This window comes from Tetrahymena thermophila, assembly GCF_000189635.1.
Source record: "Tetrahymena thermophila SB210 genomic scaffold scf_8254648, whole genome shotgun sequence".
Lineage (NCBI taxonomy): Eukaryota > Ciliophora > Oligohymenophorea > Hymenostomatida > Tetrahymenidae > Tetrahymena > Tetrahymena thermophila.
Genome location: NW_002476416.1, coordinates 109,755 through 130,143, shown reverse-complemented (window position 1 = coordinate 130,143; position 20,389 = coordinate 109,755). Strand labels below are relative to the sequence as shown.

The 20,389-nt window shown below is 20.2% G+C and overlaps 6 protein-coding genes across 6 annotated transcripts in view; 2 read left to right on the top strand and 4 right to left on the bottom strand. All coding sequences in view use genetic code 6, as the record gives it.

The window, feature by feature from the left end:
* Positions 1-2,187: 2,187 nt before the first annotated feature.
* On the bottom strand, positions 2,188-3,195 carry TTHERM_00879280 (papain family cysteine protease; the record flags this gene model as incomplete). The annotated part of the gene is made up of 1 exon (XM_001016080.1): positions 2,188-3,195. The coding sequence occupies one exon, from the start codon at positions 3,193-3,195 to the stop codon at positions 2,188-2,190; it is 1,008 nt and encodes a 335-aa protein (XP_001016080.1).
* A 4,269-nt stretch (positions 3,196-7,464) lies between these two features.
* On the bottom strand, positions 7,465-8,475 carry TTHERM_00879270 (papain family cysteine protease; the record flags this gene model as incomplete). The annotated part of the gene is made up of 1 exon (XM_001016079.1): positions 7,465-8,475. The coding sequence occupies one exon, from the start codon at positions 8,473-8,475 to the stop codon at positions 7,465-7,467; it is 1,011 nt and encodes a 336-aa protein (XP_001016079.1).
* Positions 8,476-10,076: 1,601 nt separating this feature from the next.
* TTHERM_00879250 (papain family cysteine protease) lies at positions 10,077-11,885 on the bottom strand (the record flags this gene model as incomplete). Its single annotated transcript, XM_001016077.2, has 2 exons — positions 10,077-10,772; positions 11,583-11,885. 2 exons carry the CDS (start codon positions 11,883-11,885, stop codon positions 10,077-10,079), a joined length of 999 nt encoding a protein of 332 aa, XP_001016077.2.
* A 1,867-nt stretch (positions 11,886-13,752) lies between these two features.
* Positions 13,753-14,304, top strand: TTHERM_000879249 (transmembrane protein, putative; the record flags this gene model as incomplete). The annotated part of the gene is made up of 1 exon (XM_012797642.1): positions 13,753-14,304. The coding sequence occupies one exon, from the start codon at positions 13,753-13,755 to the stop codon at positions 14,302-14,304; it is 552 nt and encodes a 183-aa protein (XP_012653096.1).
* A 1,887-nt stretch (positions 14,305-16,191) lies between these two features.
* Positions 16,192-17,199, bottom strand: TTHERM_00879230 (papain family cysteine protease; the record flags this gene model as incomplete). Its single annotated transcript, XM_001016075.1, has 1 exon — positions 16,192-17,199. The coding sequence occupies one exon, from the start codon at positions 17,197-17,199 to the stop codon at positions 16,192-16,194; it is 1,008 nt and encodes a 335-aa protein (XP_001016075.1).
* Positions 17,200-20,362: 3,163 nt separating this feature from the next.
* Positions 20,363-20,389, top strand: part of TTHERM_00878230 (hypothetical protein) — a gene marked incomplete at both ends in the record, with an annotated part of 411 nt that continues 384 nt past the window's right edge. The window contains one exon of the mRNA XM_001016074.3: positions 20,363-20,389. This exon is cut by the window's right edge and continues 169 nt beyond it. Within this exon, the coding sequence (XP_001016074.3) occupies positions 20,363-20,389 (27 nt within the window).

Below are 20,389 nucleotides of genomic sequence, written 5' to 3'. Positions count from 1 at the left end.
AAGTGATTTGCTTTAAGTAGATTTTTTAAATTAATGAAATTAAGAATAATAGCCAAAAAAATAAATTTTGTTCTAATAATTGAATTAATTACTACCATAAATTCATTATTTTTCAAAAGTAAATTAATTATATAGAGTAAAATGCCATTTCGATTTACTATAAGGGAAATTTAATGTTTTGATTTATTTACAAGCTATTTTGTTATTATTCGTGTATGTAGCCTTGAAAAAGGCAGTACATTAGGGTACTATATGTATATATATATTTATTGTATAATGGAGAAGTTTGTTTAAACCCTGAAAAATCAAATATTTAGTTATTAACAATAAATTATTAATAAACATAATTAAATATTATTAAACATGCATAAGTTAATACATTGAATATAAACCTCGAATATTTAAAAATATGCATTAAATTAGAGTTGATAAATATAATTGAAAACATAAATTGATAATAAAAATAATATTATTTTTAGATTTTAAATCTAGAAGCTTTTTACAGATGATTAGATTCAATTTACAAATCTATATTGCATCATTTTAGAATTGACTATAAAATTCTATTTGAAGAAGAAAGCATATTGTCAGAATTAATTAGTAATTATATTTAAGAAATAAAATAAAAATAAATTTAAGCAATTTTTAACTTATTTACTGAAACAATATAATAGATAGTAACATTTTGCAATTACTTATATTAATTTAGTAAATAATTATTTTTACTTTATAATACATATCATACTAATTTTTAGAAAACAATATATGAAATTTAAATTTATGCTGTTGAATTTTTAACTTTATTTTATTATGTATGAACACTTTTTTTTACATATGAAAAAATGTTTAAATTATGATATACCTACTTATTTCTTTAGATATGAAAGTTAGAGTGTAATTTAAATTCTTAATTGTTTAATTTATCTATAAAAATACCCTATTATAAATAAGCTAATGAACTGTAATAAGCATGAGATTCATAAAATATAATTTTTGATTTATATTCGAAACTATTAAATTAAATTCATGCTATTGATTAAATAGAATTAATTAAATAAGCCTTCTATAAAACTTTATGATTTTTTATATCTATACTGGTTTTATATATAGCCATGATTAAGCAGCTATTATATTTCAATATTATCTAATCATATTTTAAGATTTTAAATAAATCATTTTAAATAATTCTTATCATTTAAGATATTATATATTAATTAAATTCATATTACTGATAAATCTTTCAAAATTTTCTTTTAAATTTTTTTGGAAAATGTAATTTGCTTTCTTATGATTTTTTCAATTAATGAAATTAAGAATAAAAGCTAAAAAAAATAAATTTTATTCCCTATTATGGTGATTTAATTATTCAATATTTTTCTAAAGTAAAATTAATTTAATAAATATATTTTAAATAGGTTTAGTATGCATTAATTCATATTTTACAGTTTATGCTTGATTGCACTCATAAATTTTTTATGAAAATTCTGTTTTATTTTATTTGGGAACTAATAAAATAAATTTATATGAATAACTTTCATTTAAATTCACTATAAAATAACTTACTTACAGAGAAGACGAAAATAGATTTTGCTTAATTATTTATAAAACTTATAAAACTGTTTTTAATAAATTCTTTAAAAATTATTTAAAATTTTTGCAAAAAATAGGTTATTATAAATTGAAGTATAATATTATAATATTCTAAATTAAAGGATATTTTGGTATTATGTTTCTTTTTTTAAAAACATATTTATTTGTTTATTATAAATTAATTTTATTTAAATTATTTACATTCAAATCATTTTTTCATCAAATTTTGAATATAAGCTTATATTAAATAATTTTGCAATGTAAAAAATTATTTAAAATTTAATAAAAACAGGTTGATAAAAAAAATTAAAAAATATAAAGAGTAAAATTAGCTTATAATCATAAAAATTGAATGAAATATCACCATCTGTACATAACTACACAGTTGGTGATATTTTAATTACAGGATTAGCAATATTTTGCCAAGCTATTTTTAAATATAAATTAATTTTTTTAATATTTATTAATTTAATGTTAATTTAAATAAATTTCAATTTTTAAAGATAATTGAATTTTAATATTTACTTTAATATAATATTAATTTTTACGAATAATATATTTTCATAAATTTTAATTATAATAGCTTATCCAAATTTTTCAAGCAGTAATTTAAATATTATATTTTAGGATACCGCAGGTGTTGTTAGGAGCAAGTCTCATATAACCATTTTCACCCCAATAAGGGCCCCAAGAATTTTTAACAATCCAGTTATCTTGCTTGTCATAACCAACAGCTAATACAGCATGGTTAAGAATAATAAGAGATTAATCGCACCCGTTGAAAATTCCAGACTAATAACCATCCCAATTGTTAGCATCAACAAGAACAGAAACAGGAGAGAAATTCAAAGCCATTTTTAAGTCATTCGAAGTGTTAGGAACTTAATTCCACTATTTAGGCTTAAAACCATTATTTGTGCCAGTCACATTACACTTATTCTAAACTCCAACATAGGGATAGTTCTTTAAGGTAGTGATACCTACTTTGGAAGCATAGTCTACACAGTAAGCAGGCCATCCTCCATCACATCCATGAATATTGTAACCATTTGCAGCGATGACACAATCAAGGAGTTATTACTCAGAAAAATCAACTAAAGCTTTGTTTTTAATGAAGTTAAATGACTCCATTAAGCCAGCTGCAGAGAAACTCCAGCATGAACCACAATTACCTTAATTCTTAACCGATGTTACAGCACCTTTTGTTCTCCAGTCTATTGAAGCAGCTAAAGTGGGGCTTTTTGAATTCAGTTAAGCTTCGCTATTTACATCATTATGAGTTGCCTCTTAACTAGCTCCTTTCGTTAAATGGCCAACCAAATCCTATTTCATAAGAATTTTTTGAGTAAATTCTTCTTTAGTCATATCTGAGAATTAGTTTAAATGGATAGAATAGGTGTTATTAGGATTACTGTTATGTTCCTTCATCTTTTACAATTTCTCAAAGAAAATCATTTATCTAAATAGTTTTTCATGTTCATTCAGATAAACTCTTTGGTATTAGCTTGACCATTTATTATAAGCAAGGAGTTTTTCTACATTTATATCTTGAGCCAAACAGAGAGGCATGAGCATGATAATACTCAAAAGGATCAATCTATTCATACTTTATTTAAAGTTTTAGTTTTATTTTATTTTTTTGTATTTTATATTTATTCTTTAATTTTTTAAGTAAAAGTGACTAAGTATATAAAGCATAGGAGTTACAATTTGGAATAGTGAATTTTTAATAAGCCTAAACTAATTTTTCTTACTTTTCTTAAATCACAATTCTCTTTATTGGAAAATATAATTTTAGTAATAAAATTAATCTGCATAAGCTAATAAAACCATTTAATTATAAGCCTCAAATATTTAAAAATATGGATTAAATAAAAGGTCATAAACAGTATTGAAAGAAATGATAAAGAATAAAATAATATTATTTTTAGATTTTAAATCAAAAAAATTTTAAAAGATGATTGGATATAATTTATTAGATCAAAGTGTCATTATTTTAGAATTAACTATAAAATTCTATTTGAAGTTAGAAATAATATTGTCAAAATTAATTAGTTATTTTAGTTATGAAATAAAATTTTGATAAGAATAAACAATTTTTAACCTAAAAACTCAAATTAAATAAATAATAAATTGTAACATTTTACAATTATTAATGTTAATTTAGTAAGTAATATGTTTACTTTATAATACATATCAATCTAATTTTTAGAAAACTATATATTGGAGATTAAATTTTATTTGTAATTTTAGACTTTGTTTTCTTTATGTATGAAAATATTTTTTTTACATGTAAAAATATGTCCAAATTATGAGATACTTATTCTTTCTTAGATAAAGGAGTTAGCATATAGTATAAATTCTAATTACTTAAATTAATGGAAAAACACTCAACTATAGTTAATGATCTGAAAATAAGAACCATAGCCACAAATAAAATTTTTGATTAAAATTCAAATTTATTAAATTAAATTCATGACTTTGATCAATCAAATAGCCACAAATTACATAAAAATTGTATAAAAATTAATGATTTTGATATCTCTACATGTTTTAAAAATATATATAACAAAGCATCTATTACATTTTAATAGTAACAATTAATACTTAGACATATCTATTTCATTTAAATAAGCTATTTTAAATAATTTTATCATTTAGGATAGTTTAAAATTAAAAGGGTATTTATTAACTAATTTAAAATATTTTTCTTATATGTAAAAAGATGTTTAAATTGTGATATACTTATTTCTTCTTACATAAGGGAGTTAGGATATAATATAAATTTCTAATTACTTAAATTCATGGAAAAACATTCAACTAAAGTTAATGATCTGAAATATGAACCATAGCCACAAATAAAATTTTTGGTTAAAATTCAAATTTATTAAATTAAATTCATGATTTTCATCAATCAAATAGCGAAAAATTACATAAAAATTGTATAAAAATTAATGATTTTTGATATCTCTACATGTTTTACAAATACATATAACAAAGAATCATTACATTTTAATAGTAACCATTAATACTTAGACATATCTATTTCATTTAAATAAGCTTTTTTAAATAATTTTTATCATTTAGGATAATTTAAAATTAAAATGGCATTTATTAACTAATTATAACCTTTAAACATTTTGTTTTAAATTTTATAGAAAAAAAGTGATTTACTTTTAGAATATTTTTTCAATAAATGAAACTAAGAATAAAAGCTAAAAAAATAAATTTTATTCTCTATCATATATCATAGAGATTTAATTAACACAATAAATTCACTATTTTTAAAAAATAAAATTAATTTTATAAATATATTTTAAATAGGTTTAGTATTCATTCGTTAATTCATTTTTAACATTGGTTTATTTTGAAAGTTTTTATGAAATTATGTATTATTTATAATTTTATTTTTAGAAATTAATAAAATATATTAATGAAGAATTCTCATTTAAATTTACTATAAAATTACTTACCTATATATAGGTCATTTCAGCGACTTGGAAACCCCTTTATATAATAAATATAATATAAGTTGGCTTTCCGCAAAATTTATAAATATTTTGATGACATACTATTTTTCATTTAATACATCAAAATATATCAGAAAATAAAATTTAAATCATCGCTAATAAATAGCGATGACTATTTTTTAAAATTGCAAAGTGCTATATCTAAATAGTTTTCAATTTGATTTTTTTATTCTTTAATGTTTTTAGTAAAAATGTCTAAGTCTGTTAAGCGTGGCGAATTTTAATTAGGAATAGTGAATTTTTATAAGCAAAAACTAATTTTTTAATTTATTAAGAAAAGTTTAGCCAGCTAATTTATTGTTTATCTTAAATTATAATTTTATTTATTGAAAGATACAATTTTAGTAATAAAATTAATCTGCATACATTAATACAATCATTTAATTATAAGCCTCAAATATTTAAAAATATGGGTTAAATTAGAGGTGATAAATATAATTGAAAGAATTAATAGATAATAAAATAATATTATTTTTAGATTTAAAATCAAGATAGTTTTAAAAGATGATTAGATAAAACTTATCAGATAAATGTGTTGTAATTTTAAAATTAACTATAAAATTCTATTTCAAGTTAGAAGTTATATAATCAGAATTAATTAGTAATAAAAGATATGAAATAAAATTTTGATTTGAATAAATAATTTTTTACTGTCTACTCAAAGAATAAAATAGATTGTAACATTTTGCAATTATTGATGCTAATTTGTAAATAATATTTTTTATTTTATAAAATATATCAAACTATATAATTTTTAGAAAATAAAATATCGGAGATTAAATTTTACTGCTAAATTTTAAACTCTATTTTCTTTATGTATGAAAATATTTTTTTTACACGGAAAAAGTTGTTTAAATTATGATATACTTATTTCCCTTAGATATGGAAATAGGAAAAAATATAAATTCCTAATTATTCAGATTTATGTACAAAAACACTCAAAAAAATTTAATGATCTGAAATAATTACGAGAATTATGAAATATAATTATTGATTTATATTTGAATTTATTAAATTAAATTTATGGTTTAGATCTATCAAAATCCACAAATTAAATAAACTTTGTATAAAAATGAATGGTTTTGATATCTCTAAATGTTTTATAAATAGATATAGCAAAGCATCTATTACATATCTATACTAACCATCAACACTTCGAGATACCTATTTCATTTAAAATTTATTAACTAATTTTATGTTAATGATAAATCTTTCCATATTTTGTTTTAAATTTTATAGAAAAAAAGTTATTTGCTTCCAGAAGATTTTTTCAATTGATAAAATTCAGAATGAAAACTAAAAAAATATATTTTATTCTATATTATGGAGAATTTATTACTACAGTAAATTCATTATTCTTCAAAAGTAAAATTAATTTTATAAATATATTTTAAATAAATTTAGTATTCATTCATTTATTTATTTTTAACAACCTTTGCTTGATTGCATTTAGAAAGTTTTATGGAAATTATGTATTACTTATAATTTTATATTTAGCTTTAACTTGGGAATTAATAAAGTATATTTATATGAAGAATTTTCATTTAAAGTGACTATAAAATTACTTAGTGTAAAACAGGAAAAAGGATTTTGCTTTATTATTTTACTTATAAATTTGAATAAAATAAATTCTTTAAGAAAAGTATTAATTAGGTCAGTATATATCGCATCATAATAATTCAAATTAAAGGATATTTTGATATATTTTTCTTTTATTAAAGGCATACATACTTACATGTTTATACTTTAGTCTTATGGTATTTTATTTAAATTATTTATATTTTAATAATTTTTTGTCGAATTTTGAATTTTATTTGAAATTAACTTAAAAATGTTCTTACTTAATATTATCTAGCTAAATATATGTTAACATAAAAATCTTAAATACTGTAAGCTCTTATCAATTAACACCCACCCACTTTACAAATTTTGTGTGATATTCTGGGTGTTAAATTATAAATTTTATTTAAAAAATAATAAAAAAGAGCTTAGATATTTAATTTTAATATTAATATTCTTAAAAACAATTAAACTATTTCAGCAATTTCAAGATAACTATTCTTGCCGAGCGCTACACGATAATTATAATCCTGGAAGTGCTATAATTAATTTTATAGTTAATTTTTGTTGAACTTTTTTTATAAAATAAACTTACTTTAATATATTTTGTCAAGCTATTTTGAAATATAAATTATTATTTTTTAATATTTATAAATTTAATGTTAATTTAAATAAATTTGTATTTTTAAAACTAATCGAATCTTAATATTTGAATTACTATTTTATATAAAATAATAGTTTATACGAATAATATATTTGAATTATAATAGCTTATCCAGATTTTTCAAGCAGTAATTTAAAAATTATAGCTTAAGATACCGCATGTATTGTTAGCAGCAAGTCTCATATAGCCATTCTCACCCCATTAGGTGCCCCAAGAATTTTTAATAATCCAGTTTCCTTGTTAGTCATAGCCAACAGCTAATACAGCGTGATTAAGACTAATATTAGATTAATCACATCCGTTGAAAATTCCAGATTTATAAATACCCAAAGTGGAAGCATCAACAAGAACAGAAACAGGAGAGAAATTCAAAGCACTTTTTAAGTCATTAGAAGTGTTAGGAATTTAAATCCAGCTTTTAGGCTTAAAGCCATTATTTGTACCACTCCCTCTACAATTGGTCATAACTCCAACATAGGGATACTTGTCTAGGGTAGTGATACCTATTTTGGAGGCATAATTCAGACATTAATCAGGCCATCCTCCAGAACATCCATAAGAGTTGTAACCCCTTGTAAAGTAGACACAGTCAAGCAGTTATTACTCAGAAAAATCAACTAAAACATTGTTTTTAATGAAGTTAAATGACTCCATTAAGCCAGCTGCAGAGAAAGTCCAGCATGAACCACAATCACCTTAATTTTTAACTGATGTTACAGCACCTTTTGTTCTCCAGTCTATTGAATCAGCTAAAGTAAGGCTTTTTGAATTCAATTAAGTTTCCTTATTATTAGAATCACTATGAGTTGTCTCTTAATTGATTCCTTTCATAAAATGGTCAACCAAATCCTATTTCATAAGAATTTTTTCTACAAATTCTTCTTTAGTCATATCTGAGAATTAGTTTAAATGGGTAGAATAGGTGTTATTAGGATCACTGTTATGTTCCTAAATCTTTTACATGTTCTCAAAGAAAACCATTTGTCTAAATAGTTTTTCATGTTCATTCAGATAAACTCTTTGATGTTAGCTTGACCATTTATTATAAGCAAGAAGTTTTTCTACACTTATATCTTGAGCAAAACAGAGAGGCATGAGCATGATAATACTCAAAAGGATAAATTTATTCATATTTTACTTAAAGTTTTAGTTTTATTTTTATTTTTTATTCTTTAATGTTTTGAGTAAAAATGCTAACTATATAAAGCATGGAGGATTTCAATTTGGAATAGTGTATTTTTTATATTTAAATCAAAAAAATTTTAAAAGATGATTAGATAAAATTTATCAGATCTATTTACCCTCATTACAGAATTCACTATAAAATTCTATTTCAAGTTAGAAATTATTTTATCAGAATTACTTAGTAATAAAAACTATGTAATAAAATTTTGATAAGGATAATCAATTTACAACATAAAAACTCAAACAAAATAATAGATTGTAACATTTTGCAAAAATATGATGCTAATTTAGTAAATAATATGTTTTATTTAATAATACATATAATACTAATTTTTAGAAAACAAAATATTGGAGAATAAGTTTTACTTCTGAATTTTAGACTCTATTTTCTTTAATTATGAAAATATTTTTTTTACATTTAAAAGGGGAAATTATGATAATATAAATTCTTAATTACTTAAATTTATACATAAAAACACTCAAATATAAGTTAATGGTCTGAAATAAAAGCCAAAGCCATGAAGTAAAATTTTTGATTTATACTTATTTTTATTAAATTAAATTCATGGTTTTGATATATCAAATAGCCAGAAATTAAATAAACTTTGGATAAAAATTAATGATTTTTAATATCTCTACATGTTTTATAAATAGATATAACAAAGCATCTACTACACATCACTAGTGACATTAATACTTCAAGATATCTATTTCATTTAAATAGACTATTATAAATAACTTTTATCATTTTGGATAGTTTAAAATTAAAATGATATTTATTAATTAACTCTATGTTACTCCATACTTTGTTTTAAATTTTATAGGAAAAAGTGATTAGTTTTCAGAAGATTTTTTCAATTAATGAAATTAAGAATAAAAACAAAAAAAGTAAATTATTCTATACTATGGAGATTTAATTACTATTATAAATTCATTATTTTTCAAAAGTAAAATTAATTTTATAAATATATTTTATATAAGTTTAGTTTTCATTTATTCATTTTTAACAGCTTATGCTTGATAGTATTTAATAATTTTTTATGGAAATTATGTATTACTTATAATTTTATCTTGAGATTTAGCTTGGGAAATAATAAAGTATATTTATATGAAGAATTTTCATTTAAATTTACTATAAAAATACTACCTGTCTAGAACAGGAAAAATGATTTTGCTTTATTATTTTACTTATAAATTTGTACAAAATAAATAATTTAAAAATTATTTAAAATTTTTGCAAAAAGTATAAATTAGGTCATTCATTATATAAAGAGAAAAGTGTGGTCTGACACTGGATTTTTTTGACTTGTTTTTTAAACACATTTATAATATAAATTTCAATTTCATTGTTTTTTAAGGAATCTAATAGTAAGTAAGAATTTGTTAATATCATGTATATATTCATATATAATTTTTGATGATAAATCTAAATATCATAATATAAAATTTATCAGAGATACCCTTCAGATACTTTTATTAATGTTCAATTATTTTGTCCAACCCTATATTTTCATAAATTTTAATTTATAATAGTTTATCCAAATTTTTCAAGCAGTAATTTAAATATTATATTTTAGGATACTGCAGGTGTTGTTAGGAGCAAGTCTCATATAACCATTTTCACCCCAATAAGGGCCCCAAGAGTTTTTAACAATCCAGTTACCTTGTTTGTCATAGCCAACAGCTAATACAGCATGGTTAAGAATAATAAGAGATTAATCGCACCCGTTGAAAATTCCAGACTAATAACCATCCCAATTGTTAGCATCAACAAGAACAGAAACAGGAGAGAAATTCAAAACACTTTTTAAGTCATTTGAAGTGTTAGGAACTTAATTCCACTTTTTAGGCTTAAAACCATTATTTGTACCAGTCACATTACACTTATTCTAAACTCTAACATAGGGATAGTTCTTTAAGGTAGTGATACTTACTTTGGAGGCATATTCTACACAGTAAGCAGGCCATCCTTCACATCCATGAATATTGTAACCGTTTGCAGGGATGACACAATCAAGGAGTTATTACTCAGAAAAATCAACTAAAGCTTTGTTTTAAATGAAGTTAAATGACTCCATTAAGCCAGCTGCAGAGAAACTCCAGCATGAACCACAATTACCTTAATTCTTAACTGATGTTACAGCACCTTTTGTTCTCCAGTCTATTGAAGCAGCTAAAGTGGGGCTTTTGAATTCAGTTAAGCTTCTCTATTTACATTATTATGAGTTGCCTCTTAACTAACTCTAATCATTAAATGGTCAACCAAATCCTATTTCATATCAATTTTTTCAGTAAATTCTTCTTTAGTCATATCTGGCAATTCTATTTATTGGAAAATATAATTTTAGTAATAAAATTAATCTGCATACGTTAATAAAACAATTTAATTATAAGTCTCAAATATTTAAAAATATGGATTAAATTAAAGGTCATAAACAATATTGAAAGAAATGATAAAGAATAAAATAATATTATTTTTAGATTTTAAATCAAAAAAATTTTAAAAGATGATTAGATATAATTTATTAGATCAATGTGTTATCATTTTAGAATTAACTATAAAATTCTATTTGAAGTTAGAAATAATATTGTCAAGATTAATTAGTTATTTAATTATGAAATAAAATTTTGATAAGAATAAGCAATTTTTAACCTAAAAACTCAAACTAAATAATAAATAGTAACATTTTACAATTATTGATATTAATTTAATAAGTAATATTTTTATTTTATAATACATATCATACTAATTTTTAGAAAACTATATATTGGAGATGAAATTTTATTTGTAATTTTAGATTCTGTTTTCTTTATGTATGAAAATATTTTTTTTACATGTAAAAAGATGTCCAAATTATGAGATACTTATTTCTTCTTAGATAAAGGAGTTAGCATAAAGTATAAATTCCTAATTACTTAAATTAATGGATAAACATTCAACTATAGTTAATGATCTGAAATAAGAACCATAGCCACAAATAAAATTATTGATTAAAATTCAAATTTATTAAATTAAATTCATGACTTTGATTAATCAAATAGCCACAAATTACATGAACGTTGTATAAAAATTAATGAATTTGATATCTCTTCATGTTTTACAAATATATATATAGCAAAGCATAGTTAAATGGCTCCATTAAGCCAGCTGCAGAGAAACTAGCATGAACCACAATTGATGTTACAGGACCTTTTTCTCTCCAGTCTATTGAAGCAGCTAAAGTAAGGCTTTTTGAATTCAGTTAATTTTCATTATTAACATCATTATGAGTTGCCTCTTAACTGATTCCATTCATTAAATGGTCAACCAAATCTTATTTCATAAGAATTTTTTCAGTAAATTCTACTTTAGTCATATCTCAGAATTAGTTTAAATGGGTAGAATAGGTGTTATTAAGATTACTGTTATGTTCCTTAATCTTTTACAAGTTCTCAAAGAAAACCATTTATCTAAATAGTTTTCATGTTCATTCAGATAAATTCTTTGATGTTAACTTGAGCATTTATTATAAGCAAGAAGTTTTTTTTTGTATTTTATTTTTTTATTCTTTAATGTTTTTAGTAAAAATGTCTAAGTCTATAAAGCGTGGCGAATTTTAATTAGGAATAGTGAATTTTTTATAAGCAAAAACTAATTTTTTAATTTATTAAGAAAAGTTTAGTTAGCTAATTTACTGTTTAACTTAAATTTTAATTTTATTTATTGAAAGATACAATTTTAGTAATAAAATTAATCTGCATACATTAATACAATCATTTAATTATAAGCCTCAAATATTTAAAAATATGGGTTAAATTAGAGGTGATAAATATAATTGAAAGAATTAATAGATAATAAAATAATATTATTTTTAGATTTAAAATCAAGATAGTTTTAAAAGATGATTAGATAAAACTTATCAGATAAATGTGTTGTAATTTTAAAATTAACTATAAAATTCTGTTTCAAGTTAGAAGTAATATAATCAGAATTAATTAGTAATAAAAGATATGAAATAAAATTTTGATTAGAATAAATAATTTTTTACTGTATATTCAAAAAATATAATAGATTGTAAAATTTTGCAATTATTGATGCTAATTTGTAAATAATATTTTTTATTTTTTATAATATATCAAACAAATTTTTAGAAAACAAAATATTGGAGATTAAATTTTACTGCTAAATTTTAAACTATTTTGTTTTGTATGAAAATATTTTTTTTACATTGAAAAAGTTGTTTAAATTATGATATACTTATTTCCCATAGATATGGAAATAGGAAAAAATATAAATTCCTAATTACTTAAATTTATGTACAAAATCACTCAAAAAAAGTTAATGATCTGAAATAATTACCAGAGTTATGAAATATAATTTTTGATTTATATTTGAATTTATTAATTAAATTTATGGTTTTGATCAATCAAAAGCCACAAATTAAATAAACTTTGTATAAAAATTAATGGTTTTTGATATCTCTACATGTAAGCACTAAGGTGGGTGGGGAGTTCCGGGATAATGTTTACCGGAGGTAAACATTTTTTTTTTTTTTTTCTTTTTTTTTCATAGAAAAATCAAAAATAATATATTTAAAGACCTAATAAATACAAAAAAAAAACAAACAAAAATACATATAAATATAATAAATAAAAAAAAAAATTTTTATTTTAAGTTGTATTCTGAGTGCATTTATATGTGCGAGTATTTCTATTCTATTCTACCACCAATTTTGTTCTTACTTTTTAATATTGATGAAAAAATATAATAATTAACTAGTTATTAGAAGGAAAAAATGAAGAAATAATATGAAATAATAAGAAATTAAATAAAAAATAATAAATTTTTTTTTTGAAAATAAAAAAATGAGTTTAATAAAGAAAGATAACAGAAAAGAAAACACAATTTAAATAAAAAAGGAAAAGAAAAGTAAATCAAATGAAAAACTAATAAATAATTAAAAAAATTTTATTTTTTAAATTCATTTTTATAAATAGCAATATCACAATCGAAAACAAATAAACTGTTTTTACCAAATAGATAGTGTAAAATTTGATAGATTAGAGCAGTTTGCTTAAGCAGAACATAAGCCTGATACACCTTAATCATCAATTTTCTTAAATCTTTTTAATATTGAAGAAAAATTATATAATTAACTAGTTATTTGAAGGAAAAATAAAAAAATAATATGAAATAATAAGAAATTAATTAAAAATAACAAAATAATTATTGAAAATAAAAAAATGAATTAAATTAAGAAAGATAAAAAAAAACACAAACAATTACAATAAAAAAAGAAAAGTAAATAAAGTAAAATATAAAAAAATAAAATAAAAGTGCTATATTGTTTTAAATTGAATTTTTTTAGTAAAAATACCACAGTCTAAAACAATTAAACTGTTTTTCTCAAGTATAAGTTTTAGAAGGAAAAAATCAATAAAAAATGGATTATAAATTTAAAAAATTTAATTTAAAATAAGTTAAAATAATTAAAAAACATTAGTAAATAAAATTTACTAATCTAGACTATAATTTCTTTTAGAAAAAAACTTTTTAATAAACTGAAAGTTAAATACGTAGAAAATATTATTTATATTAATCATATTTATAAATTAAATATACTTCAGATCAATATGGAGAACCTAATGAGATTAATGCTAAGAATTTAAAAACTTTTAAAATTAGTAAAAATAAATTTAAAGTATATTGATAAAAAAATAAATAATTACTTCTTCTAATTCATTATAATATATAATCTATTATATCATTTATTTTTTTTCTTTCAAAAATATTGAATAGCAATTAAAGGAAATTAATTTAATTATAAGTAGATAAAAAGAACAAATAAATTATATGAATTTATAAATTTACTTTATGTTAGAGAAATCACAAAAAGTTAGTGTAACCTTCATTATTAAATATTAATATTTTTATTTCAAATGCATACTTAAATTTATAGTAGGAACTATATACTGGAAATAAATGATAGTGAGAATGCGTACTTACTAGAATAAAATATATTTTTGATGTATTTTTGTTATTGGAATATTAAATTTACTTAACTGTTACCATTAAACAAAAAATTTTTTTGCCCAGCATTCTAAATTTATTTATTTATTCATTTTTATTTGTGAATTAAAGTATTCTAAAATCTATTATTCTTGTTAATAAAATATTTCTATTTTATTTTTTGTAATTTTGAATATTCTTTATTAAAAATAGATAAAATAATAGAAAATATAATACAATATCAAAATTTTTATTTTGAATATATTTTATATAATTAGTTAGTTTTCTTTGAGAAAGTTATTATCTAAGTTAATTTTCAGGTATGTCAGTCAACATTCCTATTAGATCACTATTAGATCTATTTTTTAATTTATTTGTGATAAGGCTCATTTTGGAAAATGTACGCTCACTGAATCTGTGCTTGTTGGAATAGAAAAAATAAACCTAGAAATTTTTGATAAAATAGGATATTTATCTTAATTATCTCTCCAGAATTCTAAAAGATATTAATTTTAATTAATATCATTTACATATAAGTCTATCTCTTTTTAGATGCTCATTTTTTCTATAGAATCAAATTAGAATTTTTATAGATACTCTTCTACTAGTTCTATATCACTTAGCTTCTATTTTTTAGATATTTATTCATATGATTTCTTTCAATTTTAATTTATAAGAGTGCTGCTGCTAATTTAAAATAATTTTTTCAAGAGTATCTATTTTATTAAATATATTAGTAGTTTTTGTTATTATAATCTTTTTGATCATAAAGTGTTAAAAATTTAAATTTAGGATCTAAGAAGCAGGCTAGATTTATATAATCCTAAAATTATTCTAAATGGCGAATAAAATTTGTTATATTTATTATTTTAATTCTTTTTTGAATTCAATTATAAAATTACAATCATACTCAGATTAAGCAAGTACCTAACCTTCTAAACTATTAAGCAAAGGTTTAACTTAATTTATTGAAACATCATTAGAAGATATCTATTTCATTTAAATAAATTATTATAAATAATTTTTATCATTTAGGATGGTTTTAAATTAAAATGGTCTTTATTAATTAACTATATGTTACTGATAAATCTTTCCATACTTTGTTTTAAATTTTATAGGAAAAAGTGATTTGCCTTCAAAAGTTTTTTTTAAATTAATGAAATTAAGATAAAAAAAATAAATTTTATACTAATATTATGGAGATTTAATTACTACAATAAATTCACTATTTTGAAAAGTAAAATTAATTTTATAAATATATTTTAAGTAATTTTCCAGAATTTTCAATCTAAAAAATTCTTGTAATTTTTATTAATTTATTTGAATACAAACTCTATTTAAAATCTAAATAAATAATAATTATTTTTAATTCTATTATAAATATTAAAGAAAATTTTCTTTTGTAACAAAAAATTATTAACATGATCATTCTTTACCTGTGATCAAGTATTTTTAAAAAAGCAAATTGCTATACTTTAATATCTTTTGTCAAGCTATTTTGAAATATAGATTCTTATTTTTTAATATTTATTAATTTAATGTTAATTTAAATAAATTTTAATTTCTAAAGCTAATCGAACCTTAACATTTGAATGACGATTTTATATAATATTATATTTTATACGAATAATATATTTTAATAAATTTTAATTTTTATAACTTATCCAAATTTTTCAAGCAGTAACTTAATAAATATGGTTTAAGATACCACATGTGTTGTTAGGAGCAAGTCTCATATAGCCATGTTCACCCCAAAAGGGGCCCCAAGAATTTTTAACAATCCAGTTCCCTTGTTCATCATAGCCAACAGCTAATACTTCATGATTAAATACAATATTAGATTAATCACTTCCGTTGTAAATTCCAGACTAATAACTAACCCAATTGTAAGCATTAACATAAACAGAAACAGGAGAGAAATTCAAAGCATGTTTTAAGTCATTTGAAGTGCTTGGAACTTAAATCCACTATTTAGGCTTAAAGCCATTATTTGTGCCAGTCATATTACATTTTTTCTAAACTTCAACATAGGGATAATTGTCTAGGGTAGTGATACCTACTTTAGAGGCATAATCCAGAGTTTCAAAAGAAAACCCTCCGTTACATCCTTCAGACTAGTAACCATTTGCAGATATGACACAATCAACAAGTTATTGCTCAGAAAAATCAACTAAAACTTTGTTTTAAATGAAGTTAAATGATTCCATTAAGGCAGCTCCAGCGAAACTCCAGCACGAACCACAGTTACCTTAGTATTTAACTGACGTTACAGCACCTTATGTTCTCCAGTCTATTGAAGTAGCTAAAGTAAGGTTTTTTGAATTCAATTAAGTTTCGATATTAACATCATTATGAGTTTCCTTTTAACTGATACTTTTCATATAATGGTCAACCAAATCCTATTTCATAAGAATTTTTTCAGCAAATTCTTGTTTAGTCATATCTGAGAATAAGTTTAAACCGATAGAATAGGTGTTATTAGGATTACTGTTATGCTCCTTAACCTTTTACAAGTTCTCAAAGAAAACCATTTATCTAAATAGTTTTTCATGTTCATTCAGATAAACTCTTTGATGTTAGCTTGACCATTTATTATAGGCAAGGAGTTTTTCTACACTTATATCTTGAGCCAAACAGAGAGGCATGAGCATGATAATACTCAAAAGGATCAATCTATTCATACTTTACTTAAATTTTTAGTTTTTTTTTTTTGGATTTTATTTTATTTTTTTTAATGTTTTGAGTTTAAATGTCTAAGTTTTTAAAGCAAGGTGAGTTTCAATTTAGAATAGAGAATTTTTTTTTAAGCCAAAAAAAAAATTTTTATTAAGAAAGAAAAATTTAACCAACTTTTTTATTGTTTATCTTAAATTGTAATATTATTTATTGAAAAATATAATTTTAGTAATAAAATTAATCTGCACACATTAATAAAACCATTTAATTATAAACCTCAAATATTTAAAAATATGGGTTAAATTAGAGGTGATAAATAGAAATGAAAGAATTGATAGATAATAAAATAATATTATTTTTAGATTTTAAATCAAGTAAATTTTAGAAGACGATTAGTAAAAATTAATCTAGTAAATTTGTCGTCATTTTATAATTCACTACAAAATTCGATTTCAAGTTAGAAATAATATAGTCAGAATTAATTAGTAATTAGTTATGAAATTATATATTAAAAATAATAAATAATTTTTAAATTAAAAACTCAAGCATAATAATAGATTGTAACATTTTGCAATTATTGATGTTAATTTAGTAAGTAATATTTTTTATTTTATAATACATATCATACTAATTTTTAGAAAACTAAATATTGGTGATTAAATTTTACTACTAAATTTTAAACTCTATTTTCTTTATGTATGAAAATATTTTTTTTATGTAAAAGGTGTTTAAATTGTGATATACTTATTTATCCTTAGATATGGAAATTAGGATATAATATAAATTCCTAATTACTTAAATTCATGCAAAAAATAATCAACAATAAGTTAAGGACCTGAAATAATAATCAGAGCCACGAAATATAATTTTTGATTAAAATTAGAATTTATAAAATTAAATTCATTGTTTTAATCAATCAATAGACATAAATTAATAAAAATTGTATAAGAATTAATTATTTTTGATATCTCTACTTGTTTTATATATAGATATAATAAAGCAATTATTACATTTTGATAGTAACCATTAATACTTAGAGATATCTTTTCATTTTAATAAATTATTTTAAATAACTTTTATCATTTAGGATAGTTTAAAATTAAAATGGCATTTATTAATTTATTTTATGTTCCGATAAACCATTAAAAAAGCACTTTGTTTTAAATTTTTTAGAAAAAAAGTAATTTGTTTTCAGAAGATGTTTTCAATTAAAGAAATTAAGAATAAAAGTTAAAAAAGTAAATTTTTTTCTATATTACGAAGATTTAATTACTACAAAAAATTCACTATTTTTTAAAAGTAAAATTAATTTTCTAAATACGTTTTAAATAGATTTATTATAAATTAATTCATTTTTAACAGCTTATATTAGATGAGATTTAGAAAGTTTTTATGAAATTTATGTAACATTTATAAATTTATTTTTTGGGAATTAATAAAATATATGTATATAACAGTTTTCACTTAAAAATTATTTAATTGTATAGAACAGGAAAAAATATTTTGCTTTCTTATTTTACTTATAAATTTGTATAAGATAAATACTTCTTTAAGAATTTTTAAAAATATTTGCAAAAAGTGTTAATTAGGTTATTAAATATTGAACTATTAATGTTTCAAATTAAAGGATTTTTTGATATATTTTTCTTTTATTAAAAACATATTTATTTGTTTAAACATTAGTCTTAGGATATTTTATTTAAATTATTTACATTTTAATAATTTTTTCATCAAATTTTATAAAGTAATCCCATCTAAAAATTAAAACAAAATCTCATATAACCCCCCCCCAGTTAATAAATTGAATAAACCTCAAATATTTAAAAACATGCATTAAGTTAGAATTGATAAATATAATTGAAAACATAAATTGATAATAAAAATAATATTATTTTTAGATTTTAAATTTAGAAGCTTTTAGTAGATAATTAGATTCAATTTACCAGATCAATATTACATCATTTTAGAATTGACTATAAAATTCTATTTCAAGAAGAAAGTATTTTGTCAGAAATAATTAGTAGTTGCATTTAAGAAATAAAATTATAATAAATTTAAACAATTTTTAACTAATTTACTCAAAGTAACATTTTGCAATTACTGATATTAATTTAATAGATAATATTTTTTGTTATATAATACATATCATTCAAATTTTTAGAAATTAAGATATTGATACTTAAATTTTACTGTTGAATTTTTGAATTTATTTTATTCTGTATGAACACATTTTTTTTACATAGGAATGGATGTTTCAATTATGATATACTTATTTCTTTAGATAAGAAAGTAAGAGTATAATTTAAATTCTTAAAGACTTAATTTATCTTTTAAAACACTCTATTGTAAGCTAATGAACTATAATGAACATAAGATTCATAAAATATAATTTTTAATTTATATTCGAACTTATTATATTAAATTCATACTTTTGATTTGATCAATCAAATAAATTCGAATAAAATAAACTTTCTATAAAATTTTATGGTTTTTTATATCTTTAATGGTAATTTTTATCATTTAGGATATTATTTATTAATTAAATTCATAATTTTATAGAAATAAGGTGATTTGCTTTCTTATTATTTTTTCAATTAATTAAATTAAGAATAAAGCAAAAAAAATAAATTTTATTATCTATTATGGAGATTTAATTAACTCAATAAATTCAATATTTTTCAAAATTAAAATTAATAAAATTTTTATTAAATAAATAGGTTTTGTATGGATTAATTATTTCTAATAGTTTTAGCTTGATTGCATTTAAACTTTTTATGAAAATTACTTTTTAATTAATTTAGGAAATGATAAAATATAATAAAATGAATAATTTTCATTTAAATTCACTCTAAATTACTTACCAAAAGAGAAAATGAAAATGCATTTTGCTTAATTATTTTTTATATTAAAAAAATAAATTATTTAAAAATTATTAAAAATTTTTGTAAAAAATATTCATGAGGTTATTATAAATTGAAGTGTAATATTCCAAATTAAAGGATATTTTGGCATTATGTTTCTTTTTTTAAAGCACATATTTTTGTTGAAACATTAATTTTATTATTTTATTTAAATTATCTACACTCAAATAATTTTTTCATCAAATTTTGAATTTTATATGAAATTATCATTAATATTTTATTTTCTTAGTATTAGATAAGTAAAAATATGTTTATAGTTTAATATAAAATATAT